The sequence below is a fragment of the Salvelinus alpinus genome, chromosome 10, assembly GCF_045679555.1.
Source record: "Salvelinus alpinus chromosome 10, SLU_Salpinus.1, whole genome shotgun sequence".
Taxonomy (NCBI): Eukaryota; Metazoa; Chordata; class Actinopteri; order Salmoniformes; family Salmonidae; genus Salvelinus; species Salvelinus alpinus.
Genome location: NC_092095.1, coordinates 13,973,863 through 13,997,454, shown reverse-complemented (window position 1 = coordinate 13,997,454; position 23,592 = coordinate 13,973,863). Strand labels below are relative to the sequence as shown.

At 43.2% G+C, this 23,592-nt stretch overlaps 3 protein-coding genes and 2 non-coding genes across 6 annotated transcripts in view; 2 read left to right on the top strand and 3 right to left on the bottom strand.

Moving 5' to 3' along the window:
• The window catches only part of LOC139531436 (pleckstrin homology-like domain family B member 1), an 82,220-nt gene extending 76,059 nt beyond the window's left edge, over nt 1-6,161 (top strand). The window contains exon 21 of the mRNA XM_071327884.1: nt 95-6,161. Within this exon, the coding sequence (XP_071183985.1) occupies nt 95-235 (141 nt within the window). The 3' untranslated portion in view covers nt 236-6,161. The remainder of the gene's footprint in view (nt 1-94) is intronic.
• Nucleotides 6,162-6,347: 186 nt separating this feature from the next.
• On the bottom strand, nt 6,348-14,266 carry LOC139531536 (T-complex protein 1 subunit epsilon-like). The gene is made up of 11 exons (XM_071328049.1): nt 13,387-14,266; nt 12,691-12,751; nt 12,351-12,515; nt 10,589-10,787; nt 10,167-10,359; nt 9,453-9,602; nt 9,110-9,229; nt 8,816-9,001; nt 8,468-8,605; nt 7,115-7,295; nt 6,348-6,756 (listed from the first exon to the last, which is right to left on the bottom strand). The coding sequence occupies exons 1-11, from the start codon at nt 13,489-13,491 to the stop codon at nt 6,629-6,631; spliced, it is 1,626 nt and encodes a 541-aa protein (XP_071184150.1). The 5' UTR covers nt 13,492-14,266; the 3' UTR covers nt 6,348-6,628.
• Nucleotides 9,928-10,061, bottom strand: LOC139533124 (small nucleolar RNA SNORA49). Its single transcript, XR_011666710.1, has one exon. It is a non-coding gene; the product is annotated as a small nucleolar RNA SNORA49 (small nucleolar RNA).
• LOC139533123 (small nucleolar RNA SNORA49) lies at nt 10,894-11,027 on the bottom strand. The gene has a single exon (XR_011666709.1). It is a non-coding gene; the product is annotated as a small nucleolar RNA SNORA49 (small nucleolar RNA).
• Nucleotides 14,267-14,338: 72 nt separating the features above from the next.
• The window catches only part of LOC139531535 (methionine synthase reductase-like), a 30,024-nt gene continuing 20,770 nt past the window's right edge, over nt 14,339-23,592 (top strand). The window contains exons 1-12 of one of the 2 annotated variants that reach the window (XM_071328048.1): nt 14,339-14,491; nt 14,729-14,876; nt 15,094-15,247; nt 15,368-15,485; nt 15,856-16,375; nt 16,450-16,563; nt 16,672-16,825; nt 16,981-17,069; nt 17,687-17,867; nt 20,194-20,236; nt 21,155-21,335; nt 22,507-22,625. In XM_071328048.1, coding sequence (XP_071184149.1) covers nt 14,733-14,876; nt 15,094-15,247; nt 15,368-15,485; nt 15,856-16,375; nt 16,450-16,563; nt 16,672-16,825; nt 16,981-17,069; nt 17,687-17,867; nt 20,194-20,236; nt 21,155-21,335; nt 22,507-22,625 — 1,817 coding nt within the window. In that variant the 5' untranslated portion in view covers nt 14,339-14,491; nt 14,729-14,732. The remainder of the gene's footprint in view (nt 14,492-14,728; nt 14,877-15,093; nt 15,248-15,367; nt 15,486-15,855; nt 16,376-16,449; nt 16,564-16,671; nt 16,826-16,980; nt 17,070-17,686; nt 17,868-20,193; nt 20,237-21,154; nt 21,336-22,506; nt 22,626-23,592) is intronic. The other variant, XM_071328046.1, reaches the window with a different exon arrangement.

Genomic DNA, 23,592 nt, shown 5'->3' with positions numbered 1-23,592 from the left:
CAAAGTCCTAACCCCTGCCCCTCTCTCTCCAAAGTCTTAATCCCTGCCCCTCTCTCTCCAAAGTCCTAACCCCTGCCCCTCTCTCTCTCTCCAGAGTCCTAACCCATGTCTGACGTTCAGTGTGAAGACTCATGACAGGATCTACTACTTGCTGGCCCCCTCTCCTGAGGCCATGAGGATCTGGATAGACGTTATCGTCACCGGGGCCGAGGGATACACTCAGTTCATGGTGTAGAAGGTGTGATGTGGCCAGGGTGGAGGGATACACTCAGTTCATGGTGTAGAAATGGGTTTCTCAAACTCGCTCCTCGGGACAGCAAAGGGTGCACGTTTTGTTTTTTGCCCTTGTACTACACAGCTGATTCAAATAATAAACAAATCATTAAGCTTTGAATCAGCTGTGTAGTGTTAGGGGGCAAAAAAAACTAAACATGCACCCCTTGCGGTCCCGAGGACCGAGTTTGGGAAACGCTGGTGTAGAAGGTGTGATGCGGCCAGGGCGGAGGGACACACTCAGTTAATGGTGTAGAAGGTGTGATGCGGCCAGGGCGGAGGGACACACTCAGTTAATGGTGTAGAAGGTGTGATGCGGCCAGGGCGGAGGGACACACTCAGTTAATGGTGTAGAAGGTGTGATGCGGCCAGGGCGGAGGGACACACTCAGTTAATGGTGTAGAAGGTGTGATTCGGCCAGGGCGGAGGGACACACTCAGTTAATGGTGTAGAAGGTGTGATGTGGCCAGGGTGTAGGGACACACTCAGTTAATGGTGTAAAAGGTGTGATGCGGCCAGGGCGGAGGGACACATCCAGTTGACGCTGTAAAGAGTGGTGCTTCGGCCAGAGTGGAAGGATACGACCAGCGTGCGGTTCCGGGGCCAGGACTAGATCCTCTCTTTTGGCCAGTGTATTTACACTTCATTATTTTGAAAAGGTGATTGGTCGTTGATTAACTAGCAATGTACATAGCAACCACAGGAGGTTGGTGACATATTATGAGCCGTCCTCACCTCAGCAGTCTTCACTGATAGCAACATGATGTGCTGTAGTAAACAAGCAAAACAGAACAGTCATTAAACTTCCTGGTTGTATAGGGATCAAGTTACTGATATTTACTCAACCCTTATGTCCTCTGTTGTGTCCTCCAGTGTAGCCAGAGGTCAAATCATCTCTGCATGGGAGTGTCTGGGGTCCGGCTAGCCAGGGGTTGATGCGGTATTGGGCATTAATGTGCTTCTTAACCATAAAAAAGAATCAGTGGTGGAAATAGTATTGAATTTTCATACTTGAGTAAAAGTAAAGATACCTTAATAGACAATGACTCAAGTAAAAGTGAAAGTCACCCAGTAAAATACTAGAGTAAAAGTATGTGGTTTTAAATAAATACTCAGACATAATTTACAAACTAAGCATGTGTATTTAGTGAGTCTGCCAGATCAGAGGCACTAGGGATTACCAGGGATGTTCTCTTGGTAAGTGCATGAATTTGACTATTTTCCTGTCCTGCTAAGCATTCAAATGTAACGAGCTCTTTTGGGTTTCAGGGAGTAAAATGTAGGGAGTAAAAAGTACATTATTGTTTTTAGGAATGTAGTAAAGTAAAAGTTGTCAAAAATATAAATAGGAAAATAAAGTACAGATACCCTAAAAAACGAAAGTAAAAATACTTTAAAGTACTACTTAAGTACTTTACACCCCTGGAGAGAATGACATCACTCAACGGGGTCAAACACAGTCTACTAGCCTTGCTGCTGAACCTGACATCTGGGCTGAGCTGAGAGACGTGGTGGAACAGAGAGGCCAGACAGAGACAGCGAGGGGGAGAATGCAGGTAATTGGCATGTTCTAAATGTGGAAGTTGATTTTTAGGTCATAAGGTCAGTATACTTAAGCAATAAAGCCCGAGGAGGTGTGGTATATGGCCAATATGCCACAGCTAAGGGCTGTTTTTAAGCATGACGCAACGCGGAGTGCCTGGATACAGCCCTTAGCCGTGGTATATTGGCCATATACCACAAACCCCCAAGGTATCGTATTGCTATCATAAACTGGTTACGTAATTAGTAAAAATGTTCTGCCATACCCGTGGTATACGGTCTGATATACCATGGCTGTCAGCCAATCAGCATTTATGGCTTAAACCACCCAGTTTAGAATGAAAAATAAGCACAAGGAGCTTAACTGTCAGCCATGGGGGCCAGAGTGACAGCAACCTCAGTTTTACCAAGACTGAACTGCTGCTCCAGAAGAACAAGGTAGAGGAGCTGGAAAGATAGAGTTTAAGTTTATCAGTTTAAATTATACATCTGTTTGAGTAATGTTTGATATGGTTTAACGTTGTTCAGTACTAACGTTTAACTAATATTTTCTTTCATGTTATATCCAATGTAACCTAAAAATATCTACAGCACTGAGCAAATTTGAACAACATGTGCACGTGTGGCTACATGCAGCTGTCACTTTGATCTCAAAACATGCGTCATGTACTCACGACCGCTGTAGCCTAAAAGTACATTTAGAAATCTATGTTATTCAATTATTGCACCAACACTGCTCGCGAGCATCTGCGTTGCCAAGGTCTAAATAGAACTCCTTCCTATTTGTGACGCATATCGCGCTGTAAGTCCTGCCTCTCCCATCTCCTCATTGGTTTATAGAAGCAGGTACCCAATTGCCATCTCATTGGTTATACCCACGTGGGTGATTGAAAGACGAACTGTGTAGCCGGTTGGTGTAGTAAATCTATGAAAGTTTAGATGCCAATCACCATATACAGTGGGCTCCAAAATTACTGGCACCCCTGACTGGCAATGCACAAATAATACTTTAAAAAAATAGAAACAATACAATTATAGAGAAACTCAAAATACCAATATGTGAGAAATACTGTACTTTATTAATGTTTCAATGGAACCAACCAAAATCATTCAATTATTTAATACAAAATATATTTCACAAAATCAAGGTTTCATAATTATTGGCACTCCTCATTTAGTACTTAGTGCCACCACCTCTGGCAGGGATAACAGCATGGTATTTTTCTGTAATGTTTGACAAGGTTAAGGAACACATTTGGAGGGATTTTGGACCATTCCTCTATGCAGATCCTTTCAAGATCCTTCACATTCTTGGGTTTGCGCTTATCAACTGCCCTCTTCGACTCAGCCCACAGGTTTTCGATTGGATTGAGGACCGGCGACTGAGATGGCCATGGCAGAACATTGATTTTGTTGTCACAGAACCATTTCTGTGTGGATCTTGAGGTCTGTTTTGAGTCATTGTCTTGTTGGAAAGTCCACATACGGCCAAGTCCCAGCCTTCTGGCAGAGGCAACCAGATTGTCAGCCAAAATTGCCTGATACTTGGTGGAATTCATTATGCCATCAATCTTAACCAGTGCCTCTGGAATTAAAACAGCCCCAAAACATCACTGACCCACCACCATATTTCACCGTGGGTATGAGGTGCCTGTCCTTGTATGCATCTCTGTTTCGACGCCAAACATGTCGATGCTGTATCTGACCAAAACGTTCAATTTTGGTCTCATCTGACCAGAGCACCTTCTTCCAATCATAATTTAAATGACTTTTGGCAAACTCCAAGCGCTTGCGTCTGTGTCTTGGGGTCATTAGGGGCTTTCTTCTGGCAACCCTTCCAAAGAGCCTGTGGTTGTGGAGGTGGTGTCTGATGGTGCTTTTTTAAACCTGGTGACCCCAAGACGCCACCAAGGCCTGCAATTCTTTCACAGTGATTCTTGGGAATTTTGTTGCTTCTCTCACCATCCTCCTCCCTATCCTGGGGGGCAAAATGCATTTGCGTCCTCTACCTGTGAGGATTTCAACTGTTCCATATCTTTTGAATTTTTTAAATAATTTCCCTGACAGTGCTCAGTCATATATTCAATCGTTTGTGGATCTTCTTGTAGCCATTACCAGATTTATGAAGGTCTACGACCATCTGTCTCTTTTGAACTGCCAGTTCTTTTCTTTTCTTCATGGTGTTGGATGACAAAGGGATATTGCATGCGTGTTACCTCATTGTTATACCCTAGTGAAACAGGAAGTGATGTAATGGCTCAATATAGTTCCTTAACACTTAGATAAACTTAAATAGGTGGAGTATAATTCCTGGTTTAATTTTGGTAGATGTTATTTACAATAATATTTAAGGGTGCCATTAATTGTGAAACCTTGATTTGGAGGACATTGATTTTTAATTAAATCAATAAATGATTTTGGTGGGTTCCATTGAAACATTAATAAAGTAAAATATTTTTCATATGTTGGTATTTTTAGTTTATCTCTATAATTATATTGTTTATATTTTTTTAAGTATTGTTTGTGCATTGCCAGTCAGGGGTGCCAGTAATTTTGGAGCCCACTGTAAACTTCAAAGATGAAAAAGCCTGGAAGGAGGAGAGATGACTAGAAACGATTCGGTTGACCGTTTTATGTGTGGGTTAATTGTCGGAGTAGAGGACCTTGTGCATTTCAGGTAAAATAACAACTCAATGTTTATATCCCAGGACAAATTACCTAGCAACAGCAAGCTAGCTAAATAGGACAAATTAGCCAGCAAGTGCAAGCTAACTAGCTAAATTGCCATACATGTTTAATGCTTTTCGACCTGTCCCCAAATTAATGTAATTGATTCAGAGTTTGTTTTGATATTTTAACCTGTGTGTAGGGGGCCAAAATAAATGTATGCACGACGGCGCACGCGCGCAGCCGGTGTGGGTTCCGTGGAAACAGCGCCGTTCAAAGTGAATGGCACAGGTCCATATATGGCAATGGCTATTTGCATACAGGGCTACTGCAACTCTGATTGGTTATCACACGAGTTCGTGCCTGTGAATACGATAGTCCTACTCCAATGTGCTCTGCCTACAATAACATATCTTGCATAGTTTTGTTTCGGGATATTACATTGAAAGTGTCTAATATTGCGTTGATAACTAAAATGAAAACTGTAGAAAGTGAAATTAATTCTTGTGCTTCTCTGCTTGGGCTCATATTTCTTCTGGGCAGCTGTCCAAGTGAAGCACATGTGAAGTTTAGAGGGAGCATTAGTTATGTCAGCCCTGGAAGCTAGAATGACAGCCAGTGAGAGTGAAAACACAGGTATTAGAACATATCTTAAAGAAGAGCAGAATAACTCAATTCAAGTTTGCTATTTCATATGTTTAAAACCACAGGCTTAGAGTCCAGACTGAGTTCCAGTCACAGGAGGTTGGTGGAACCTTATTTGGGGAGGACAGGCTCGTGGTAATGGCTGGAGTGGAATCAGTGGAATGGTGTCACATACATCAAACATATGGTTTCCAGGTGTTTGATGCCATTCGCTCCGTTTCAGCCATTATTATGAGCCGTCCTCCCCTCAGCAGCCTCCATTGCGGCCAGTGAGAGGGAGCTAGCTGGAGCTGAAGAGAGAATGCAGGCAACAGACGCAGACAACCTTTCCCCATGTTAATTCATCCATATTTAGTAAATGTCCAGCGTTTCCAGATTTCTATGAAATATGACCTATAATTAATTACGAGTTTAGTAGTTTTCCTTCCGAAAAGTGGTAATTCACTTTTCTGTGTTGGAATGGTGTGGGCGTATACCTTTCATAAAAAATATTCATGCGATTAAACCACTGATTTGCTGCAGGAGGGACTGGTGCACTTCACAAAATAGATGGCATCATGAGGGAAGAAAATGTGAATATATTGAAGCAACATCTCAAGACATCAGTCAGGAAGTTAAAGCTTGGTCGCAAATGGATTATGACCCCAGGCATACTGCCAAAGTTGTGGCAAAATGGCTTAAGAACAACAAAGTCAAGGTATTGGAGTGGCCATCACAAAGCCCTGACCTCAATCCCATAGAAAATGTGTGGGCAGAACTGAAAAAGCGTGTGCGAGCAAGGAGGCCTAGAAACCTGACTCAGTTACACCAGCTCTGTCAGGAGGAATGGGACAAAATTCACCCAACCTATTGTGGAAGGCTACCCAAAACATTTGACCCAAGTGAAACAATTTAAAGGCAATGCTACCAAATACTAATTGAGTGTATGTAAACTTCTGACCCACTGGTAATGTGAAATAAAAGCCAAAATAAATCCTTCTCTACTATTATTCTGACATTTCACATTCTTAAAATAAAGTGGTGATCCTAACTGACCGAAGACTGGGAATTTTTACTAGGATTGAATGTCAGGAATTGCGAAAAATTGTTTAAATGTATTTGGCTAAGGTGTATGTAAACTTCCGTCTTCAACTGTATATATTTTTTTACCTACAAGAGTGTACTAAAGAGAATCAATTAGTATTGTATCATCAAGGGGGGAAATTCACGAGAAAGAGAAATTGCACAGACCAACATTTTATTGATGACTTCAGCATTACAAGAGCTGGTGTGTGTGGGGGGTTCAGTATCAAATGATAAATAACAGTACGCAGGGTTGGACAGTGCTCGACAAGTGCCTAAAGGCTTCTCTAGATCCCAGGAACATTCTAGAACTCTGCATTTGAGTTCTAGAACATTCTATAAACACAGCCATTATAGAATGCCTCAGTTCCAGAACATTCTAAATTAGAAGAACACAGTTCTAGAAGACCAGGCCGAGCATGCGCTCAGTGGGAGGTCCCTAGTCTTCTGACTCTCCAGGGCTTCTGATGTCATCTATCTTCAGGATCATTTTGACTACCTGTGTGGCCAGAGAGATCTGCTGCTTCTTCCCATGAAGAGTCTCAATAACATGCTGCTGCTTCATGTCTGGGGGAGACAAGAGGGTCAACATCAATTACACATTTATTTAGGAAAAGATCCCATGCTTTATATCAAGGGTGTCAAACTCATTCCATGGAGGGCCTAGTGCCTGCTGGTTTTTCCCTGTCAATTGAAGACAACCAGGTGAGGAGAGTTCCTTACTCATAAGTAACCTTAATTCATGAAAGTACAGGGGCTGAGCGACAACCCACAGACACTTGGCCCTCTGTGGAATGAGTTTGACACGTGCTTTATATTAAGTGTTAGGTAACATTGTAAATATACCAATCTTTTGTATATCCAATTAACTTTTATGAATCTGTTTATTTTTATAACATTTTCCACATTGTGAATCTGTCCTTACCGTTGGTGTTGAGGTGGAGACAGTCGATGCCCAGGGCTGGGTTGTTCTCGGTGACCTGCCTGGCGCGGACCTCAGTCATGGTCTGGATGGAGTTGAGCCCGCTGTTCTCTGCCAGGGCCATGGGGATCACCTCCAGGGCATCAGCAAAGGCCCGCATGGCATACTGCTCCAGAGACGGGCACTGCAGAAAGAGTAGAGAGATGAGCACATGGCTTTGTTTCAGATAACTCACCATCAACATCAGGCTGTTATTGAGTCAAACTCTAATACAAGGTTTTACAGTGCCTTCAGAAAGTATTCATACCCTTTGAATAAAAAAAAATAAAAGAAAGTGTTACAGCCTGGATTTAAAATGGATTAAATGTAGACGTGTCACTGGCCTAGACCCAAAACCCCATAATGTCAAAGTGGAATTATATTTTTCTAAATTTGTACAAATGAAATAGAAATGACAAGCTGAAATGTATTGAGTCAATAGGTAGTCAACCCCTTTGTTATGACAAGCCTAAATAAGTTCAGGAGTAAAGATGTGTTCCAAGTCACATAATGATGCAATAATAGTGTTTAACAAATTTGAATGACTCACCCCCCGTACCCCACACATACAATTTTCTGTAAGGTCCCTCAGCCGAGCAGTGAATTTCAAACACATTCAACCACAAAGACCAGGCATTTTCCAATGCCTTGCAAAGGGTACATATTGGTAGATGGGTAAACATTAAAAAAACTAAAAACATAGAATAACCCATTGAGCATGGTGAATTAACACCATCCGAAGTTTATCAATACACTTCGCCCCAAACATACGACACATCACTGAGTACCACTCTCCATATTTTCAAGCATAGTGGTGGCTGCGTCACGTTATGGGTATGCTTGTAAATGTTAAGGACTGGGGAGTTTCAGGATAAAAAAAAAATGTACTACTAAGAGTTAGTTTTTGTTTGAAAATCTATGGGAAGACCTGAAAATGGCTGTCTAACCATGATCAATAACATCTTCAGAGCTTGAATATATAAAAAAACCAATTAAAATGGGCAAATGTTGCACAATCCAAGTGTGCAAATCTCTTAGAGACTTACCCAGAAAGAGTCACAGCTGTAATCGATGCCACGGGTGATTCTAACATGTATTGACTCAGCGGTTTGAATACTTATCTAAATCAAGATTTTTTATATATAAAATGTTCCAATGGTTCCATTTTTTAAAATTTTTAATTATTATAATTAAACCCATTTTAGTCCCACTTTAACAACAACATGTGGAAAAAGTTGAGGGCTGTGAATACTTTCTAAACAGGTACTGTGGATGTTTGACCTGATGTGGCGTGTTAGTGGTGTGTGTACATTGTACCTTGTCAGCGGCCTGGTTGACGGCGAGGGCACAGGCAATCTCAGAGGCTCCGCCCCCGTACACGATGCGGTTGTCCCTGACCAGGTTACGGATGACACACAGCGCGTCATGCAGTGCGCGTTTAGCCTCCTCAATGATCTGACAGGGGAAATAAATAAATATAGAATGGGACAGTTAAAGCTGGGCTGCAATTAAAGCATGCACACCGACAGCCCCCCAGGACCAGAATTGTCCACCCGAAAGAGATACCAATGATTGGGAATCTCTGGACTGTCTACATAAACCGATTATCAGTCCCCTTAGCATCGTCTCCAACGGTCAACATTAGCAGACTAGCAGTCCACCCACCATCTTGTTTCCTCCGCGGATGAAAATGGTGACTGCCCTGGAGTTCTTGCACTCCTCGATGACCAGCATGCGGTCCTTGGTGGTGCCGAAGCAGATCTCCTTGACTACGCCGGCTGAACCCAGCTTCTCAGCAGTCAGCTCAGAGAACCGTGGCACGATGCGGCCTCCTGTCGCTATGGCAATCAGCTGAGGAAGGGTGAAACAGAGGTTAGCAACACAGGAATACACGGGGGGAAATAAACTAACATTTCCAGCTGAATGGCACGATGTCTGTATGCAGTGGGTGTGTCTCACCTCAATCTCAGGTCCTCCGACCCAGCGGATGGCGGGCAGCTCATTCTGCAGCAGCAGGTGGTTGGCCTCGTCATCGAAGCCCCACTGGCAGATGGCCAGGTTAGCGCCAGTATCCTTGATCTGAGAAAAGTTACAATATGTCATATTGTAACTTATTTATTTTATTTCATCACATATTCAGTCAACTCTATCTTTAGTTTAGATCATATTTAATTAAACGAGATTCAAGGAGATGAGGGTCCTTCATATACACATCTTCTAGTTATGCGGACTGAATGACAGGAATGTACACAGCAGCTGTGTTGTAGAGAAATAGTAAGTTGTAAAAGGTTGTGTGACTCACCTGTTTGATCATCTCCAGGAACTTGTCCTTCTCATACTTCTGCAGGGCCTTGTATTCCTCCACACAGGTCACATCCAGCTTGTGCTTGGTCTTGGGCTTAGGGGGCTCAAACGGGCAGGTCAGGATGGCCATCTTTGTGTCTTTGAGGAGCTGAGGGGAAAAGGATTAAAGGAGATTGTTGTAGAAGATAACTGGATGATTTACCTTGCTAAATACAATTTAAAAAAGGGAGTGCTTTAGACTTGGATGGGCTAGAAGAATACATTGGAGCGCCAGGTAACCTAGTGGTTAGTGTTGGACCAGTAACTGGAAGGTTGCAAGATCGAATCCCCGAGCTGACAAGTTAAAAATCTGTTGTTCTCCCCCTGAACAAGGCACTTAACACACTGTTTCTAGGCCGTCATTGAAAATAAGAATTTCTTCTTAACTGACCTGCCTAGTTAAATAAAGGTAAAATAAAATTAAATCTACAGAAATTGTCAGCTCTCTCACAAGCCCCATGTAAGATGAAGGTCCTAGATGAGAGGTGAGAGAGCCGTGGTGCTGTATCCCCCGTCAATGTCAGACCACTCCACTGGGGACAGAGTGACTGGTGTAAGGGAGGGGAAGAGGAGCAACATGCACTGCATCCTAGTTTACATCTGAGGTGACAGCCGAGGTGACAGCTTAGGCGTGCTACACTGTATGGCCGAGGCACTGCTGCCGTCTGTGTACCTTGGGCATCTGAGGATGGCTGAACTCCTTGTCTATGATGACTCCCTTGATGAGCTGGGTGTCCTCCAGCTTGCCTCCCACCTTCCCCTCCATCTTGATCAGCTCAAAGTCCACGTCCTTACGGTTCATGTCCGCCACCGTCAGGACGGCGTTCACTGCGATCTCCGCCATCTGTCTGTGGCAGCGGTTGATCCTGAAAGAAGGAAGATGGGGGGGAGAAATGTGTATGAGACCTAATGAAACCAACGGCCAGGTTCATAAATAATACATGAATGCCATCACATCTGGGCCAAATCAATTTTTGCAAAGAGCGCAAACTCTACACCATGTTGCCATGCCAATAGCTAGCTGGACTATAACTGACATTTCTGAAAGTTGCCATGAAAACCACAAAAAAAGCACCAACTTCCAGTAAAACTCACACTTTGGAACCTAGCGTGGTCATGGCGGTCTGGATGAGTGGCTCTGTGTTGCTGGGGTCGTAAGGATAAGTCTCGCTGATCTTGTCCAGCTGCGCGATGGCGATCTTGGCGGCCTGGTCGTAACCGTCAGAGATACGGATGGGGTGGATGCCCCTGTCCAGCAGCTGTTCTGCCTCCTCCAGGAGAGCACCAGCCAGCACTGGAGAGGAGAGGGGAGGAGTTTGGATGAGTGTACCAATATGATTCTGCATTGATTAACTTCTTATCATAGAAAGAATTGCAGGTAATGTGCATGGCTTTCAGAAATTGTCAGCTCTCTCACAAGCCCCATGTAAGATGAAGGTCCTAGATGAGAGGTGAGAGAGCCGTGGTGCTGTATCCCCTGTCAATGTCAGACCACTCCACTGGGGACAGAGTGACTGGTGTAAGGGAGGGGAAGAGGAGCAATCTGCAATATTAATCCAATGTCTGGATTGGCACAAAAAAAAGGAAGCAGGAGTAGTTTACCATCCAATGTTTTTTTTTTTTTTTAACTAGGCAAGTCAGTTAACTTCTCTAGGGTAGGGGGCAGCATTCGGAATTTTGGATGAAAAGCATGCTCAAATTAAACTGCCTGCTTCTCGGGCCCAGAAGATATGATATGTATATAACTGGTAGATTTGGATAGAAAACACTCTAAAGTTGCCAAAACTGTTAGAATAGTGTCTGTGAGTATAACAGAACTGATTTGGCAGGCGAAAACCCGAGAAAAATAAATCCAGGAAATAGTTTTTTGTAGTTTTCTATTCAATGCCATTACATTATCCATTACATTTACATTTAAGTCATTTAGCAGACGCTCTTATCCAGAGCGACTTACAAGTTGACTTAGGACTCAAATTGCAGTTTCTATGCTTTCCACTAGATGTCAACAGTCTTTAGAAATTGTTTCAGGCTTGTATTCTGAAAAATGAGGAAGTAAGAGCAGTCTGAATGGGTGAACCCTAAAGTGTCACAGAGCTTTTTAATGCGTGAGACCGAGAGAGTGCCTTTCTTGTTTACCTTTTAAATTGCCGACGTTATTGTCCAGTTGAAATATTATCGATTATTTAGGCTAAACACAACCTGAGGTTTGAATATAAACATCGTTTGACATGTTCCTATGAACTTTACGGATACAATTTGGATTTTTTTGTCTGCTGTTTTGACTGCGGTGAGCCTGTGGATTACTGAAGAAAACGCACGAACAAAACTGAGGTTTTTGGATATAAAGAGACTTTATCGAACAAAAGGAACATTCATTGAGTAAATGAATGTCTGCTGAGTGCAACCATATAAAGATCATCAAAGGGATTCATTTTATCTCTATTTCTGACTTGTGTAACTGTTCTACTTGGCTGGTTACTGTTTGTAATGATTTGTCTAGTGGGCTATGTTCTCAAATAAATCGTATGGTATGCTTTCGCCGTAAAGCATTTTTTAAATCTGACACCGTGGTTGGATTCACAAGAAGTTAATCTTTAAACCTATGTAAAATATGTTTTGTTTTCTGAATTTTTATAATGAGTATTTCTGTATTTGAATTTGGCGCCCAGCAGTTTCACTGGCTGTTGAAGAGGTGGAACGCTAAGGTCTCACGTACCCAAGAGAGGTTAAGATCAAATTCTTATTTACAATGACAGCCTACTAACAGGATAGTGATGCAAGAGACCCCAATTGTTTAATTAATAAGCTAATGAGTCAAAGATCAATCAGGGAGACTCATATATATAGGGGAGCGTACCAACGACTCCGGTGGTCCCGTCTCCGATCTCGTCGTCCTGAGACTTGGAGAGCTCCACCATGAGCTTGGCGATCTGGTGGTCCACATCCATCATGCTGAGGATGGTGGCTCCGTCGTTGGTGACAGTCACCTCCCCATCCCTGTCAACCATCATCTTGTCCAGGCCTAATGAAAGAGGAAAAGTGAAGGGGGGATTAAATGTACTTCAAGATGAATGTGTAGCCTTAGGTAGCTGTTACTGTGTTAAGTAACCAGAGGGGTAGAGCACACAAAAATACTAGTAGTGGCTTTATCATAGCGCTGTGAATGACAAAGCTTCATTGTGGCTGTTTGGGCTTACCGTTTGGTCCTAGTGACGTCCTCAGCGTCGAGGCAACCGCCTTTGCTGCCATGATGTGAGACTGCAAAACACAAAAGCAAACCTGGTGAATTTCTTCACTGTGGCTGAGGGAGGGATGCTGCGGGAATGATCAACTAGGTAGATGGCTATCTCCGTGAATGTTTACGGACGTTGGTCAAACTCTCAGTCATGGTCAAGAAGCAACTGACAAACCTTGTCATCTAGATTAGACCACTAACTTTGGCTAAGCTACTTAGCTAGCGAACTAGTTAACGTTAGCTGCATGACAGCATACGCACGTTCAATAAAACCAAACTAAAAATTGCACTTTATTTATTATTCATCATAACTAAGTGAGAAAACACATAACGTATGATGACATTAGCTAGTTAAATGATTCCATTGTTTATTTGACAACCAGCCGCGACTCACTGGCGTCTTCAGAAAATAAGCACATGGGCAGACATAGCATGCCGTAGCTAATCCGCTAACTAGCCAACTTGTACAACATAAATTAAATATACACTTTGATTGGCTCAGAATGTTAACTATAAGTCCATAATAACTAACTTACTTGCTAGCTAACTAAACAAGTGGGTCTGAAGTTGCAAGTGTTCTGCAAATGTGCCTTGGTAAGATGCTGAAACATGAATGAAGTGCCATGCTAGCTAACGGGACCTGCTAAATCCATTGTACCTTCAGTGCATCAAGGCCCGATAACCGAGTCTTCTTATCCTGATCTTTGATGATGATGAACGGCCGTCCATACTCATCGAACGCGAGCTGCCCCATAGCGGACATGTTGCCTGAAAGACGGCGACACTTCAGAAGTGTCCACGGCTGAAATTCAGACTATTATCGGTGAAAAAGTGGAGCGTTGCTGGGCACTTGGTCGCACGGGTCTGCCGGCGACTTCTGGAAGGATCTCAGGGCGGGGAGGGCGAGACAAAGTGGGGAGGGGGAAGTTGATAAATCATCGAATGATTCGATTTTTTTTTACTATATTGTGAACATAGATTTCAGTTGCCTTTTATACAATTAACGGTTTGTGAGAGATGTTGTGCATAAAATGTTTTAATTTACTTTATTTTCCAAATCCCTCCTATTATCCCGTTGACAAATGAGTTCTTCCAGTCTCGCGATTCTATCACTGTTATCTCGCGGTGTAGTCGAGACGTCTTTGGTGTGATGAAAATGTTGTATCAAAGAGTTTAAAACTCCGTAACTGTATTCGTTTGATAATGTTTTGGGGTGAATACGTATATTTGAGCAAACTATCAGACAGCTCATTTTGCAGTGTTACTGGTATTGTTAGGCTGCTCTTTCCCAGGCTTGAGTAAATCGTCCAGAAAAGTGAATTCAATATTTGGCTTGTGAGCTAGTTAGTGCAATTTTTTTTGTCTGTCAGTTCCACCAAATAAACGATATCGGACTCCACCACTGAGTTTTGTAGCTGGTCAGTGTCCAGAGCTGGAAGACTGGCACTCAGGATATTAACAGCTACCTGCCTGTTGGATGATAAGCGAATCTCATGGAGTTTCAGAGAGCTGTTCTCCAAAAGCATCCTCATATCAGAGAAAAGCAGTTGGTGATATGTTACCCGTTAGATAAATAAATGGACACAAATCCACGTGCATTAGGACAGTCTGTTCCTTCCTGGTGTATGTCGTGCGTCATAAGTGACGTAACTTCTGGGTAGGATTTGTACAGTGCTGAACGTGTTCAAAGGTTTATTATACAATGTTACGAAAGGAATTCCACTGGGATCTGCTACTAGCTCTTCAACTTTCCGATTGTGCAGGTAAAATGCATGAAATGTACTCAGTCGATGATCTAGTCTGAATTCAGTTTTACTTGGCTCTGTTTTTAATCTGTTGTCGAGGTGAAATGGAAGGATCAGTGTCAGTATGGATGAGGGTTCTCAGTTTCTGCACAATGTTTTGTTGATGACAATAGGAACAATGTTGCCACAACAATTTATAGATTTGCTTGCAATAACGTAAAGTGTCACTGACTACTGTTGTTTCCACTTGTCCAGCAGAATGCCTTGTGAGTTAAAGCCTCGGTTCCTGGTTCTGTACGGGTCTCAGAAAGGCCAGGCCCAGTCCATAGCCGAGGGGATAGCTGACGAGGCCGAGGAGAGGGGACTGTTTGCTGATATCTGCTGCTTGAGTGAAGGAGACAAGGTGAAGTTATCAATCACAAAATAGTGTCAACCTGCCCTCCATGGTGGTATGCATTCCAATGCGGGCACGACACCTACAATGGGAAACATAGCCAACAATCAGTCTGCTAAGGAAACATAACTAGACCTATGTATGAGTGTATTTGTGGTAGATGTTGTTACTGGCCTCTTCTATTCTCATATGAATACTGATCCTGTTTTGTGTATCCCACCCCCAGTTTAACTTGGAGAAGGAGAGTTCTCCTGTGGTGTTCGTTGTGTCTACCACAGGGGACGGGGACCCACCAGACACGGCCCAGAAGTTTGTCAAGAGAATCAAGAAAAAGACCCTGCCCAGCGACCTCTATGCACACCTCTGCTATGCTTTTTTAGGTAAAGAAGAATTGTGTGTCTCAGACGAAATGCCTAGTGCTGAGATAAATTGTCACTATGGCTTTAAAATAAGATTTATTGTGTTGATGGTCAATATCTTGTTTTTTTTCTCTGCTCCAGCTCTGGGTGATACAAACTATGCAGATTTCTGCAACTGCGGGAAGACTATTGACAGCCGTCTACTGGATCTTGGTGCTAAACATTTCTATGCAACAGGACATGCAGACGACGGTGTAGGGTAAGGCCCAAGGTTTTTGAATTGGGAAAATAATAAATATTATTACATGATGTATGAGAAACACTTTAAATCTTGCCACTCACCATAGAAGCTTTAAAGTAGGGGTACAATGTCTTCATGAATCGGTAGAAATAAAAGTGGCATCAATAGAGACACTATGTTAATGTACTTTCCCCACTTACCTCCTGTCACCTCGTTTGTGTTGTGTGGCACATTATCTTTCTGTTCCATCACACTGCTTATCTCTGAGTCTGAATAGTCTTTGCTTTCTGTCCAGGCTTCAGTTGGTAGTGGCCTCTTAGGGGCTGTCTCATGTTAATAGTTTAGCTCTTAATCCAAACCGTGTGTGTGTGTGTGTGTGTGTGTCCAGGCTTGAGTTGGTGTTGGACCCCTGGCTTGAAGGACTGTGGGAGGCGATCAGAGGAGCGTTATCCAAGATGGCCGCCCCTCAGCCTGAGAGAGATGGCCATGTTAGGGACCAGAGAGTATCGTGGAACGAAACACCTGAATCGTCAGCAACAGACATCAAACTCCACCTCCTGAGTCTCAACGAATCAGAATCCCAGAGCACCAAATCCCTCAGAACAGCAGCGATTGCTAAGACTGATTCTTTGTCTGTTTCAGCATCAGAGACTGGAAGCTCAGTTACTGATCTCATACCGGTGTCTGTGACCGACAACACTGGGACTGCTCTTAAACTTGATAGTGTTGTCTCTGAACGCAAGTCAGTGTTGACGACACAGAGTGGACAGTCTGGGGCTCCCCCTGCTGCTGTAGAGGCCTCTCTGACACGCTCCTTGCCCCCGCTGTCTGAGTTGGCCCTCAACGTTCCAGCTCTGCCTCCACCTTACCTGGATGTCACGCTTCAGGAAGCCACCATAGAAGAAGAGGTGGGTTGTCTCTCAACTCATATATTTGTTTGAATTCTAACATCACTAGCCCCTCATATCCTGTCCCTTCCCAGACCAATTCTCCGGTAAGTAAGGAGACTCTTCACGAGGTTCCCATCTCCAGGGCAGTCCAGCTGACCAGAGACGACTCAGTTAAAACAGCCCTACTGATCGAGATGGACATCTCAGTGAGTGGCCGTCCCACTCTTACAACATGGTTTTTCATACAGAGACCAATAGATCGAAATGGTGGTTAAAGTAGTTTCTTTACTCCATCCTCTCCTTTGTGTACCCAGTCCCACCCTATGGCCTACCAGCCTGGGGACTCGCTTGATGTGCTCTGCCCTAACAGAGCCTCCGAGGTGGGGGAGCTGCTCCATAGACTGGGCCTAGAGGATCAGAAGAGCAACCGCCTCCAGCTCTCACTGCGAAAAGAAACCAAGAAGAAAAGTATGCAGTTTTCTCAGCAGCAGTGTTTTTTTTAATAGTCTCTCTATACTATATAGCTCTAGTGATGACATTAAACACATTTATTAGAACTCTATGTAACTACACACAGTATATGTAATCGATGTCAAATATGACCCAGTGTTGTTTCCCTCCAGCTGCTCAGATCCCCTCCTACATCCCAGAGAACAGCACTCTGCACTACCTGCTCACCTGGTGTCTGGAGCTCAGGACTGTCCCTAAGAAGGTCCCTTCTCCTTTTACTTCCTATACCTGAACAACCCAGTCCAGAACCAGAACCTGTCTGTAAAAGTTTACTGCACTGCAGTAAGATAGACACTCTAGGTCCTTCTGAGCGTGTGTGGCAGACAGCTAAGGTTGCAGTGTTGGCAGGTACAGTATGGTGCAGGAATGTTGCCTGGGTGCCAAGTCTGTCTCTGCCTCAGCCAACTTGCCATTGTCTTGTTTGTCAAGGCGTCAATGTAACATTGTTGAGCTCAGAAAAAGTCCCAGCAGTCCAGAAGAAACTACAATATTTAAAAAAAAAATGTAGTTACATTTTTTACATTTTATTTAACCTTTTATTTAACTAGGCAAGTCAGTTAAGAACAAATTCTTATTTACAATGACGGCCGACACCGGCCAAAACCAGACGACGCTGGACAAATTGTGCGCCGCCCTATGGGACTCCCAATCACGGCCGGTTGTGATACAGCCTGGATTCGAACCAGGGTGTCTAGTGATGCCTCCAGCACTGAGACGCAGTGCCTTTGACCGCTGCGCCCCTCAGCAGCCCAAACTATACTATCTGGAATAATAGGTTTTGTGCTATGTGGTGTGTAATGCTACTTAGTATTTTCTCAGGCGTTCCTCCGTTCCCTGGTGGAGTGTACAGGAGACAGTGGTGAGAAGAGGAGACTACAGGAGCTGTGCAGTAAACAGGGATCAGCCGACTACAACCTCTATGTCAGAGATCCCAACCTCGGCCTATTGGACCTGCTCACGGCTTTCCCCGCCTGCCAGCCCCCTCTCAGCCTCCTCATAGGTCAGAGCACACTCCCTCTCCTGTCAGTCATAATGTCTGAGCTAATCAGAGGGCATTGTTTAGCTTTTACACGTTACAAAACATGTCTCTAGTTTCTAATGGTCACAATACAGTGAGCGTATCTAAGTGATGTACTGGTATTCCTCATCTAACCAGCAGAGGGCAGTATAGCCTCAGTGAATGCAGGTTCAATATCATTTTACATAGTGTTTTCCCCGACTTACTTATTTTTTTCCCCTTATTTTTTGACCCAACTTGGATTTTTACAAACATTTTACTGAATCCTAAATTACCAAACCAATGTTCCTGCATGGCTTCAATCAAGTCTTGATCTAGGACTGCAAAAAGGAAATTGTTAAATTGCAAATTCTGCGACCCATCAGTGGTTCCATCCTGTCTCACCATTTGTTCACCCCTGACACAGAGAACTATTGGCTGCAGACAGTTAGGCGTTATAGTCTCTCATGGCATAATGCCTAGACTTGCGCTGACGATGACTTATGTAGATTTGTTTGAAGCCAGTTGGAAAGGGCATTTATCACATCAATACATATTGTACATAAAAGTAATCTAAAACTCATAACAAATACTTAGACTAGAACTGTGTTATGTGTCCCATTTGCACTTGTAAGTTGCAATGTCCCCCTACAAAGAGGCTGTGTCACGACTTAATATTCAGCGTTGTGACACAGCCCTTTTGATAACATATAAGCTAAAGACTTATATCTCCCTCACTAACTTTAAGCATCAGCTGTCAGAGCAGCTTACCGATCACTGCACCTGTACACAGCCCATCTGTAAACTAACACAGCCCATCCCAACTACCTCATCCCCATATTGTTATTTATTTTTGCTCTTTTGCACCCCAGTAGCTCTATTTGCACATCATCATCTGCACATCTATCAGTGTTAATGCTAAATTGTAATTATTTCGCCACTATGGCTTAATTATTGCCTTCCCTCCCTAATCTTACAATATTTGCACACACTGTATATAGACTTTTTCTATTCTGTTATTGACTGTACGTTTGTTTATTCCATGTGTAACTGTTGTTTTTGTCGCACTGCTTTGCTTTATCTTGGCCAGGTCGCAGTTGTAAATGAGAACTTGTTCACAACTGGCCTACCTGGTTAAATTAAAGGTTAAATAAAAAACAGCAACACCTTTTCAGTAGCTGAAACGACGATGAAGAAATGTGGCCATATGTAAATGGGGACATAAGTACCCAGGTGAAGAATGTGCTGGTGGAAGTGTTTTGGGTCCACTAGCTGTTGCTGAGGTCCTGTCATTGACTATCCTACTATATTTAACAGGGGCATAGCTACAGAGCTGTGGAGGGCAGGGCAGGCCACAGGTTAACGATCGCTACTGCTCTGACTGTGTCTGTGTTAAAACACATGTACTGGCCTCGCGGTGCCCCATTTAGGTTTGCCTGAGTGAGTTTAAGGTGGAGTAACACTTTGTGCTTAATTATTATCTTTACTGTGGCATTGACTCTCCCAGCTACAGATGCTGTGGAATATAAAGGTTGGGTAAAGAGGTGATTTGTAATTGTAATCCACTTTGGGGTTATTATTTTTCATCTTTGTGTAATGGACAGAAATAAGATGTCACTCATATCGTGAAATATCTCCAACACTACTATTAAACATTAAGGGAATATCTTGTGATATGCATCAGATTCCTGCTTCCAGTGATGTCAAGTGATTGCCCCCCCCCCCCCCCCCCCCCCGTTGTGTGGTCGTTGTCTGTGGTAGAACGTTTACTGTCAGAACTCGGAGGCCTGGCCGGGCTGTAGACCATCAGGGAGGGAATGAGATGGTTAATGGCCATGTTAAACCTGTAGATGACAATGGCAGGGGGAGATGGAATTACAGCAGTGCCTGGTGGTACTGGTATTTCAAGCACTGTGCTCTACCAACTGAGCCACACCGTACACAACTATTATAACTCTTCCTGTACCATATTCCTCAGAGGTCTCATTCCCAGACTCCAAATTACCCCAAAAGAGGGCACCTTCAAAGCTGACATTGAAATATGGTGGACATGAACTATCTTCATCCTACATGCACCACATCAACACTCTGGGGATATGAAAACGACATGATTTTATGAATACAGAAGTATGCCCTAAAATAAATGTGAGTGTGTGTAACAAGGAAATAGGACTTGGAGGTTGAGTGGGTGAATCTCAACTCTGAAGTAGGGCGTCCCCTCAGCTCCTTTACGCCATTGTCAGTGATCTACATAGAAAGGTGATACGATGGATGGATGCCTCCTTACGGTAATATCCTCTCACCTGTTACATTTTCCTTTTTATTTCAGAACATTTGCCCAAACTGCAACCAAGACCGTACTCCGCGGCAAGGTAAGCTGTTGTACTAGGGCGGCAGGTAGACTAGTGGTTAGAGCGTTGGGCTAGTAAGTGAAAGGTTGCTGGTTACACTACCCGAGACTGCTAGTTGAAAAATCTGTCAATGTGCCCTTGAGCAAGGCACTTAACCCTAATTTGTACTGGAACAAGATTATGGTATACAGTCACTTATTTAGCCTCTACGTACTGGAACAAGAGTGGGCTATGGTATACAGTGGTGGGAAAAGTACCCAGCTGTCATACTTGAGTAAAAGTAAAGATACCTTAATAGAAATGACTCAAGTAAAATTCTGCTTGAGTAAAAGTCTAAAAGTATTTGGTCTAAAATATAGTTAAGTATCAAAAGTAAATGTCATTGCTAAAATATACTTAAGTATTAAAAGTATAAATAATTTCAAATTCCTTATTTTAAGTAAACCAGATGGCACCATTTTCAGATCAGAGGCAGTAGGGATGACCAGGGATGTTCTAAGTTTAGTGAGTCCTCCAGATCAGAGGCAGTAGGGATGACCAGGGATGTTTGGTTGATAAGTGTGTCAATTGGACTATTTTCCTGTCCCGCTAAGCATTCAAATGTAACTAGTACTGTTGGGTGTCAAGGAAAATGTATGGAGTAAAAAGTACAATATTTTCTCAAGGAATGTAGTAAAGTAAAAGTAGTCAAATATATAAATGGTAAAGTACAGATACACAAAAACGACTTAAGCGGTTCTTAAAAGTATTTTTACTTAAGTACTTTACATCACTGATGGTATACAGTCACTTATTTACCCTCTACGTACTGGAACAAGATAGTACCTTCATATATTTTCTCCACTATTTCTCCTAATCTGTTCCTCTATCACTTCCCCTGTCACTTCTTCTTCTTCTTCTTCTTCTTCTTCTTCTTCTTCTTCTTCTTCTTCTCTCCAGCTCCAGTTTAAGACATCCAGGTCGGCTGCACTTTGTTTTCAACGTCATAGAGTTCCCAGCATGCACTGGGAGACCCGTGGGGAGGCGTGGCCTGTGTACAGGTTGGCTCTCTGACCTAGTTGATCCCATCCTGGTGCACCCTGGGAAGGCTCAGTCCTCCAGCACCCCAGCCCTCCCTAAGGTGAGTAGAGGTGTCTATGTGTGTGTGTGCATACAAACTTAACATGTGTTGGTCCCATGTTTCAAGAACCAAAATAAATTTTATTTCTCTCATTTTGTGCACCAATTAGTTTACATCCCTGTTAGTGAGTATTTCTCCTTTGACAAGATAATGCATCCACCTGACAGGTGTGGCATATCAAGAAGCTGATTAAACAGCATGATTATTACACAGGTGCTGGGGACATTAAAAGGCCCCTCTAAAATGTGCAGTTTTGTCACATAACACAATGCCACAAGTGTCTCAAGTTTTGAAGGAGTGTGCAACTGGCATGCTGACTGCAGGAATGTCCACCAGAGCTGTTGCCAGATAATTTAATGTTAATTTCTCTACCATAAACTGCCTCCAACATCGTTTTAGAGAATTTGGCAGTACGTCCAACCGGCCTCACAACCGCAGACCATGTGTACCCATGCCAGCCCAGGACCTCCACATCTGGCTTCTTCACCTGCGGGGTCGTCTGAGACCAGACACCCAGACAGCTGATGAAACTGTGGGTCTGCACAACCGAAAGATTTCTGCACAAATTGTCAGAAACCGTCTCAGGGAAGCTCATCTGCATGCTCGTCGTCCTCACAAGGGTCTGGACCTGACTGCAGTTCAGCGTCGTAATCGACTTCAGCGAGAAAATGCTCACCTTCAATACCACTGCTCTTTATGGATGAATTCCGGTTTCAACTTTACCGGGCAGATGGCAGACAGCATGTATGGCGTTGTGTGGGCGAGCGGTTTGCTGATGTCAGTGTTGTGAACAGAGTGCCACATGGTGGTGGTGGGGTTATGGTATGGGCAGGCATAAGCTATTGACCACGAACACAATTGAATTTTATCGATGGTAATTTGAATGCACAGAGATACCGTGATGAGATCCTGAGGCCCATTGTCGTGCCATTAATTCACCGCCATCACCTCATGTTTCAGCATGATAATGCTTGGCCCCATGTCGTAAGGATCCTGGAAGCTGAAAATGTCCCAGTTTTTCCATGGCCTGCATACTCACCAGACATTTCACCCCATGAATTTATTTCAATTGACTGATTTCCATATGAACTGTAGCTCAGTAAAATCTTTGCAATTATACGAGTGTATAGGTGTGACACACCCATAAACACTTTTTGACCTTTGACCTCAGGTCCATGTGTGTGTGCGTCAGAACTGCTCCTTCCGACTGCCCTCTGACCTCTCCAAACCCTTCATCATGATTGGACCAGGCACCGGGGTTGCGCCCTTCATTGGATTCCTACAACAAAGGTACAGACCACAAATATTGAGGATTCATACTAAGCAGACTACTGTTGTGTTTTAAGTGATGCTTGGTGGTTCAATATTCCCAGTTAAGAAGTTTTAGGTTGTAGTTATTATAGGAATTATGACGCATTGACTATTTCTCTCTATACCATTTTGTATTTCATACATTTGAAGTCGGGAATTTTACATACACTCAGGTTGGAGCCATTTAAACTAGTTTTTCAAGCACTCCACAAATTTCTTGTTAACAAACTGTAGTTTTGGCAAGTTGGTTAGGACATCTACTTTGTGCATGACACAAGTAATTTTTCCAACAATTGTTTACAGACAGATTATTTCACTTATAATTCACTGTATCATAATTCCAGTGGGTCAGAAGTTTACATACACTAAGTTGACTGTGCCTTTAAACAGCTTGGAACATTCCAGAAAATGATGTCATGGCTTTAGAAGCTTCTGATAGGCTAATTGACATAATTTGAGTCAATTGGAGGTGTACCTGTGGATGTATTTCAAGGCCTACCTTCAAACTCAGTGCCTCTTTGCTTGACATCATGGGAAAATCAAAAGAAATCAGCCAAGACCTCAGGGGAAAAAATGTAGTCCTCCACGAGTCTGGTTCATCCTTGGGAGAAATGTCCTCTGGTCTGATGAAACAAAATAGAACTGTTTGGCCATAATGACCATCGTTATGTTTGGAGGAAAACGGGGGAGGCTTGCAAGCCGAAGAACACCATCCCAACCGTGAAGCACGGGGGTGGCAGCATCATGTTGTGGGGGTGCTTTACTGCAGGAGGGACTGGTGCACTTCACAAAATAGATGGCATCATGAAGATGGAAAATAATTTGGATATATTGAAGCAACATCTCAAGACATCAGTCAGGAAGTTAAATCTTGGTCGCAAATGGGTCTTCCAAATGGACAATACTTCCAAAGTTGTGGCAAAATGGCTTAAGGACAACAAAGTCA

What these genes read in the sequence shown, in the direction of transcription:
- LOC139531536 (XM_071328049.1), bottom strand. Translation starts at nt 13,491, where the DNA reads ATGTCCGCTATGGGGCAGCTCGCGTTCGATGAGTATGGACGGCCGTTC. An exon ending in CGGGCCTTGATGCACTGAAG is followed by an intron (nt 12,752 to 13,386) that starts GTACAATGGATT and finishes TGTGTTTTGCAG; the next exon opens with TCTCACATCATGGCAGCAAA. An exon ending in GACGTCACTAGGACCAAACG is followed by an intron (nt 12,516 to 12,690) that starts GTAAGCCCAAAC and finishes CTCTTTCATTAG; the next exon opens with GCCTGGACAAGATGATGGTT.